Source organism: Tubulanus polymorphus, chromosome 6 (genome assembly GCF_964204645.1).
Source record: "Tubulanus polymorphus chromosome 6, tnTubPoly1.2, whole genome shotgun sequence".
Taxonomy (NCBI): Eukaryota; Metazoa; Nemertea; class Palaeonemertea; order Tubulaniformes; family Tubulanidae; genus Tubulanus; species Tubulanus polymorphus.
In genome coordinates this window covers 17,982,705-17,990,324 of record NC_134030.1, presented here as the reverse complement: position 1 = coordinate 17,990,324, position 7,620 = coordinate 17,982,705, and the positions used below count along the sequence as shown (strand labels likewise).

Below are 7,620 nucleotides of genomic sequence, written 5' to 3'. Positions count from 1 at the left end.
TAATTACGGCCTTAAAACGTTGTATTATTATACCAATTATTTTCTAATTAATTTAATTTTCAGAATTACGTTTATACGCAATAAAACTTCCTTTATCGGTGATTTTCTGATTTTTTACGAAAGCCAGTAGCACTGCCTTCAGTTAAAAGTAAACAAATTCAAATTAAATATTTGTAAAAATTGACGTTTTGATGCGGTAGCCAGTGCGTCAAGAATAGTGGTTATATTCACGGTTGAGAAGAGAGTAGGGCGTGCGCGTGTAGTTTTAATACAATACAATAAGGTCAGTTCAGTTGAACGTCTGACTGCCCCATTGATACGTGTGATATTGACGACGCGCTATAAGGGTTCCTACGCCGCTACGGCCTCCCAAATCCCACAAATAAACCCCTCGCGCGGTAGATCATGTCGTGTTTTCTACAAGAAGAAGGACAGGATGATGATGTCAGCTCAGGTATGGAAATTGTCTGATTGTCAATACTGATATTTCGAAATTTCATCAAAATATTAATTCTTGGTATTCTAATCCACTCTGACAACTGGTTATATTTCTTTATAGAGGACAATATCATCACACAATTGTTCAACGACGGATTTACTAATAAGGAAATTTGCCACTCACTCGAGACTTATTTTGGATTGGCAATGAGGTAAGAGGTTATGTAGCCCCTAAATAAATGTTACATCCTGAGAGATCGATTAGGCTTAATTATGCATTTTTGCTAAAATATTCGCAGAATCGTTCTCAAAACCTTGCTCTCTTTGCAGTGAGCGTACATTAAAACGGCGACTCAACAAACTGGGATTGAAAAGGAGATGTAACTATCAATTACATGAAGTTGTCAGTGTAGTAGAGGTAATTATACGGTGAGACCTATCCATATTTAATTTCTAGTGTTTCATTAATATCAAAATGTGTCATCGTAATATCAAGAATGTATGAATGGAGATTCAGATATCATTCTGACAAGTTAATTACTGCCAGTAATATAGGTTTCTTTAATTATAGGAAGAGGTACGTGGCAGTGGTAGCTGTTTGGGCTACAGAGCCATGACTAGTCGATTGAGGAATCGCTATGGAATTCGTGTTCCTAGGTACGATGATGGTCCGTAATTATCAGGAGTGATACATCGACTGTTAACCTATATTTTAACCCAGCATTGATGAATTATTTTCAGGACAGTTGATTCGGGTGTCCAGCGCTTGATTGATCCTGAAGGAGTCAGGGAAAGAGCTAGTGGTATCCTCCGTCGCCGTAATTATTCAGCCAAAGGTCCTAATTATTTGATACATGTTGATGGGCATGATAAGCTTAAGCCGTATGGCTTTGCTATACATGGAGCCATAGATGGGTAGGTAATCGGTTGTTTTTCCATATGCTGGCCTGGATTGTTCTATTATTTGATCTGATATGTGTGTGTGTGTGTGTGTGTATGTCTAAGTTATTGCTCCAATGTATAGTTATTCTAGGAGGATTCTTTGGCTCAACGTAAGCAATACAAATAATGACCCTGCTGTTATTGGCTGGTATTTTGTCGATTTTATAGAGCAAATAAAAGGTAGGTATTTTGTCATTATGCAACAACCCTGAAAATATCATCTCAATTTTCCAATATTTTCGATACTCTAATCGAAATAATGCATGAAAAATATTAAATTGTTATTGCCTTACAACGACTGCTTTGAGAAATACAATGACTTCACTATTACAATGCAATGCCATATATACATGTCAAGAACAATTGGGTATTCATGTATTTTTTATTATTTGAATTTTTTTAGCTGTACCTCGTTGCGTCAGGATTGATGCGGGGACCGAAAATGGTATTTTGGCATCCATTCAAGAAGCTTTCCTTACGGACCATACAAATGAAGCCAGTGTAGGAATCGGAAGATCTACTAGTAATCAGGTTCGTTGACGATAAAAATTTCACTCTTTTACAATGAAAAAGATTCAATCATCACTTTCTGATTACATATATTTAATTGTTGACATGTATCCGTAATAACCAACCTTAAAAACACTGCTAGCTAAAATAAATTTATAACCAAAGCTCAGGCGCGGATCCATGAGGTAGCACCTGGGGCACGTGCTACCCGCTTGACTTTCAGTTGGGCCCCAAAAACCTTTCCCATCATAAATTTGGTACCACCTGAGGACGTCCAATGGCCTAATATGTCCCCTAATATGTTTTTCTTTGTTTGAAAGAAGCTCAAATGCTTGAAATTGCATCTGCAGGGGCTTATTTTCAGAGGGAGGAAACCCCCTTTGGCTTTGCGTCTTCGGCGCTCACTACCAGTGGATATTGCCTCTTTGCAATAATTATCGCCCTTTCATCAGGTGCTACCCCTCCATATATGCCCTGGATCCGCCCCTGAAGCTTTTGCATACCTATTTGATTTGTTTTGTCATTTTATTAGTTCCCTGTAAATATGTACATTATTTACATCAGCAAAAACACCAAAAAGGGTACGTGCGCACACAAACTATAAATAGAAAATGTTATTTTCCTTCAGCGAATAGAGAGGTGGTGGCGAACACTGAGACATTCACTTGGCCAATATTGGATGAATCTGTTCAAAGACATGGCGGATCGTGGTTTGTTTTCGAATGCTGATCCTATTCATATGTAAGACTTAATCACTGAATGTTTGTTTTTAGCCCACTTGGGACTTTAGTCCCAGCGGGCTATTGCGTTCACTTTTCATCCGTAGATGGAATCCAGCTTCAATGCATGGATTGTCTTGATCTTTGATTTATACATGTATCTCCCCTAAACACATCTTCAGCCCAAAAACTGGCCCGGTCAGATTCAAGATGGCCGACTCGCGGCTATTTTTGTTCGCCAAAATCGTACTTACACATTTTTGGAGTTTTTAAGGGCAATTTTAAAGACACTTCAATCTTGATCTTTCAGATATGTTTGTATCCCCCTATGGTGCATCAGCATAAGAAAAATTGGGTCGATCGGACACAATATGGCCGTCCTGTGACCTTTTTTATGCCCAAATAGTTCATTTTTGACCAGAATTCAGAGACCTGAATGGTTTGCCATTTTTCATTGAAATTCGTGATGGGTATATTTTGAGAAGGGCTCTTAAACAAATTGTTCGATCAGTCAAGCCTGACGCAATTGACAGCCATCTTAGTGTCGACAGTCCTCATTTGTAGATAGAAAATGGTTTTCCGGACTCATTCTATGATTGTGTTGAATTTCAAGGTCATTGGTTTTTGTATTATGGTCACCAGGGGCGTTGAATAGCCGATTAACTTAGTATTTTCATATTGTATTTGTCCCTAGGCATATTTTGTAACCACAATCAATTGCAAAATTGTAGCTTGCGACATTTTGAATGATTGTGGTCAGTTTCAAGGTCATTCTTTTCTTGATATGTTCACTAGGTCCATTGAATATTGAAATTTTCAGATTGTTGAGCATTTCAAACCACTTTCCAAGTGGGCGTGGTGTCCCTGGTCCCCTAGTTGTATCATTAATATGATATATGGATATATTTTCAAGTATTACCATTTTCAGTGACACGCTACGATACTGTTTTTTTTATTTGATCACCAACGACTTGCTTGACTTCCAAAGGGAATGGAACACACATGTAATTCGTCCACAGAGTAACATGGAAGTACCGAGTGGTAAACCTGATTTATTGTACTTCACTCCAGAGGTGTTTGGTGAGTTATATTAAAATAATGTCACAAATTATACCATTTATCATTTGCCTACATAAAACGTTTGAATATATATCTCTAGTGAGGGAATTTATTATTATGTGGAAACTAGGGTAGGATCCAGGATTTTGGATAAGGGAGGCGGGAGGCATGCGGCTAAATCCCCCGAGGGGGTCTGGAGGCCGTTCTCCTACAAAATTCTGAAATACAGGATTTTCAGGCATGAGGACAAAATCCACACCTGGGGTCTTTTTCAAAACGTATCTCGGTGATATCAAGGGGGCGGGCGGGGCGTACGCCGCTTCCGTCCCTCTAAATCCACCCCTGGACCATACGCATTTATAGCATTGTTGTCTTTGATATGGTCATTGTACTTATGGTTCTCGTATAATGACCAGTATGTTTATCTGAATTTGTATTCTAGGAACAGATGATTACAAAGTGGCCATTGATACGGGAATACTGGATCAAATACGCCGGGATTTTTGCAAAATCCCAAATCAAACTCGAGGGTGTGATCCACAATTTTCCGCGTTATGTGATGGAATTCTCGCGCAAAGCAATTTTGGAAGATTTCCTTCAACCTCGATCGAAGCTTGCGACATGTATGATTGGCTATTATCTCAGTTTAGATAAATGTGTAAAATGTATTTTGTATACATGTTAGTACTGTATGTATATATTGGAAGATAAAGACAGAATAAATTCATATTTTCCAAGATACTTCTTATTAGATCTTTATTCTTGTAGACTTGCTGGCGGACACATATTCAACAATGTTAGAATACGTCTCTTGGTGGAAATATCTATTTATTGAAGGCAGTTGTCTTGGGCAAAGCCTTTACATGTTGTTCTTATCGAAACATATTTGAATGGTATCTAAACTCGATCAATGGTTAATTGAAGAAGTCCTACTGGTACCCTTGGATGTTTTTATTGCTGTCTGTTTCTTTAGTTCTGACACATTAGCTTCTGTTTTTCATCCTGCGAGTTTATATACTTTAGGTTACTTGTATTTCTGGTCATTCCACCTGATGATGGCTGTTAATCAACAGCCAAAACGTTGTGGTCTCGTTTTAATAAATTCTATTATTTAAAATTCAAATTGTGGGACTTCTTCAATTATGTACAGTCTACACGGATTAGAGTGTTTATTCAACTACTATCAATCAATAGTGGTGGGTTAAATTGACCAATTGGCATCTAATTCTGCTAATCTAATCTATTAACACAATCAAGTCTAAGCATATCCAACTCATGATCAACACTGACTTTAGTTTTGAGTTGTTCTGTTTAACTTAATGGTTTCTCTTGAAGAACAAACAGTCTCAACCAGAATGCCGACAAACATCAAGAGAAAGCGATTATATTTCTATTAACTGGCAATAAATTTTATTGTTATATTCAACCACTGTGGGGAAATAAACATTAAAAAATGTGTCAGGCATATAACTTTGTCTTCATAAAATGACCTTAACATTCATACTTTGATGTGCTAGCACACAATAGGTAGTATTTTAAACAGATTGCTTAGTCATCCCTAGGCAATCAATAAAAAAAAAGTTAATGTTAAACAGTAGATTATCCTAAGTTTCGTTTCCATAATACTTAGTCGTCCATCAATGAATTGTAAAAACATTTTAGTGCATTTATAACCGTAATCAATACCATAAAATCTAAGCTAGCATAATCACTTTTACTTAAAACAGTAGATAATGCAGTGTCACACATGTAACTAGAAGTAAAGTCTACAAACAGTTTAACAGATTATAATCCAGCAAATCACGGTTATGACCTATGCCTCAGTGAAAGTTTGGCTGGCATTTTTTATTGCTGCATCCATATAAAATTTAAACAATTCGTAAGAATTGTGTACCGGCACCGAAAGAACATTGCCGCATGTGTTTGCAATGGGAAAGTCTTTAGTACAGTCACCAATATCTCCCGGATGTCGAAACTGCAGGGTTAATTTAGGGCTGAACCCTAAAACTGGAATCTCTTCTAGGCCAGTGATGAAACGTATGAAATCCGTAATGAATTCACCTAAAAAACAAATTTAATCAGAAAAATACTTAATTTGCTATGAAAAACGCCACCTGGTTGTAAAGCAACCACATTTTAGAACCACCAAATATCAAAAGGATCCATAGAAGCGTCTTCAAAATTTCTCAAACTAACTGGATTCTGTCTAGGGACGAATGAAAAGTGAACGCAATAGCCCGCTGAGACTCAAGTTCCAAGTGGGCTAAAAATTGGTATTACTGTCTATTACAGCTAAAGTCCCAAGTGGGCTAAAAATTACAACATTGCTAAATTTACCTTCGATATCAAGGATATATTCCTTGAAATATCCGTATGCTCTGTTTTCCAAACGTAATCGATTTGATTCTGGTTCGCTCCAGTAGGTTTGTTCCATGTCGAATAGAGCATACACATCCTCGGCTGTATATTTTCTGCCATCCAGTTTACAAAACGCATCTTTAAAAAGATGTGGGTATGCGGTTATGTAAAATAACACGCCATTATCCTCCAATCCAGATTTTAACCTGAAAGGAATGATACATTTTAAAGCAAATCGTGGCATCTCATCGACTCAATCAATTATATAATGCATTTTTAATTTCTATAGTTTGGTGGCCATTTTTAAAGAATTATTTAAGTGAAAAAACATGTAGTCTGTCCACTGATGTAGCCCTGCTGTGTATCGTTAACCCTAATTATTCTTTATTTATGTAATGGCTCGAATGTTGCAGCCACTTGTATTATATGGATGATGAACTGAATTACTATTAAATTACTTATTGCCATTGGGAGTAGGCCTAAGGAAAGAATATACGAGCTTAATAAGTTCCAGGTTTATCATGTTATCAAATTTCAAGATTTTAAAGTTTTCAAAAAGCGGTGAGATCGAAGCATTGTATTTTGAATTAGTTATTACCCGAACAGCTTTTTCCGCAATTTAGTTAACGTATTGATTTATTGTTTAGAAATCATAGGCCCCAAACAGGAAGACAATAATTGAGGTGTGAATCTATATAGCTATATTATAAATGTCCGAATTGCCTTTGAGATAATACTTGTGTCCACAAAATACAACATATATAATATAAAGGCACTGAACTTACTGTGCCAAAGGTACACTCAGTCGCTGAACAGCCAGAAATTTACATAGTCCTTTGATTAGTCGCTCCTTGTTGTTATATGTTGCCAGAGTCATGCAGCCAGAAACTGAGATGACGCATTCATGTTTTGCCACCATCTCGTTGAAGCTTTCTTCATCTTCACATCCTGCTATCTATAGAATCAAAAATACATGTATTTTTGATAGAATTCAGAGAAAAAAGATAACTGTTGCTGTGAATACATGTTTACTTGATCTTGCCCATCATCTGGGGAAATTTGTTTACATGAAGGCTTGGCTGCGTTTCTAAGCTACGTTCAAGAGGTAATTTTTTCTTTATAAAAATGTATCAGATTAAGAAGACATTTCCTTACCTGTTCTAAAGTATCTTTCTCATCCCCGCAAGCTTCCAACGGTATCTCATTCCCTCTAGTCTCGTTTGCAATCATCGCATACGTAAATGGATCCAAGAAGGTTGGTAGTGGTCCTCTGTGCGTTATGCTGTACGAAAGTATGCGTCCAGCTGCCAGATAATACTGCTTTTCAACGGCTTGAATTAATGGAATACAATTAATTAATCATTCTGTGATACACTTACAATGTATAAATTATTTGTGTTTAATTTTTCTTCCTTTTACACATTTCTGTCAGTCTAGCATAATGCATACTGAGCCGTCCTTGTTTAAGACAAGTGTCACCAATTACTGTAATAAATATTTTTCCAGAGATTCGCGATGGTAAACTACAGGTTAATCATTCTTACCAATAAGCTGTTGAATGATGCCAAGTGATTAGTATGTGATTATATAAACA

The 7,620-nt window shown here is 36.8% G+C and overlaps 1 protein-coding gene across 1 annotated transcript; it reads left to right on the top strand.

The window, feature by feature from the left end:
• Positions 1-1,076: 1,076 nt before the first annotated feature.
• On the top strand, positions 1,077-4,381 carry LOC141907807 (uncharacterized). Its single transcript, XM_074797549.1, has 7 exons — positions 1,077-1,123; positions 1,180-1,353; positions 1,463-1,560; positions 1,784-1,911; positions 2,519-2,631; positions 3,538-3,689; positions 4,111-4,381. The coding sequence occupies exons 1-7, from the start codon at positions 1,077-1,079 to the stop codon at positions 4,320-4,322; spliced, it is 924 nt and encodes a 307-aa protein (XP_074653650.1). The 3' UTR covers positions 4,323-4,381.
• The last annotated feature ends 3,239 nt before the right edge of the window (positions 4,382-7,620 follow it).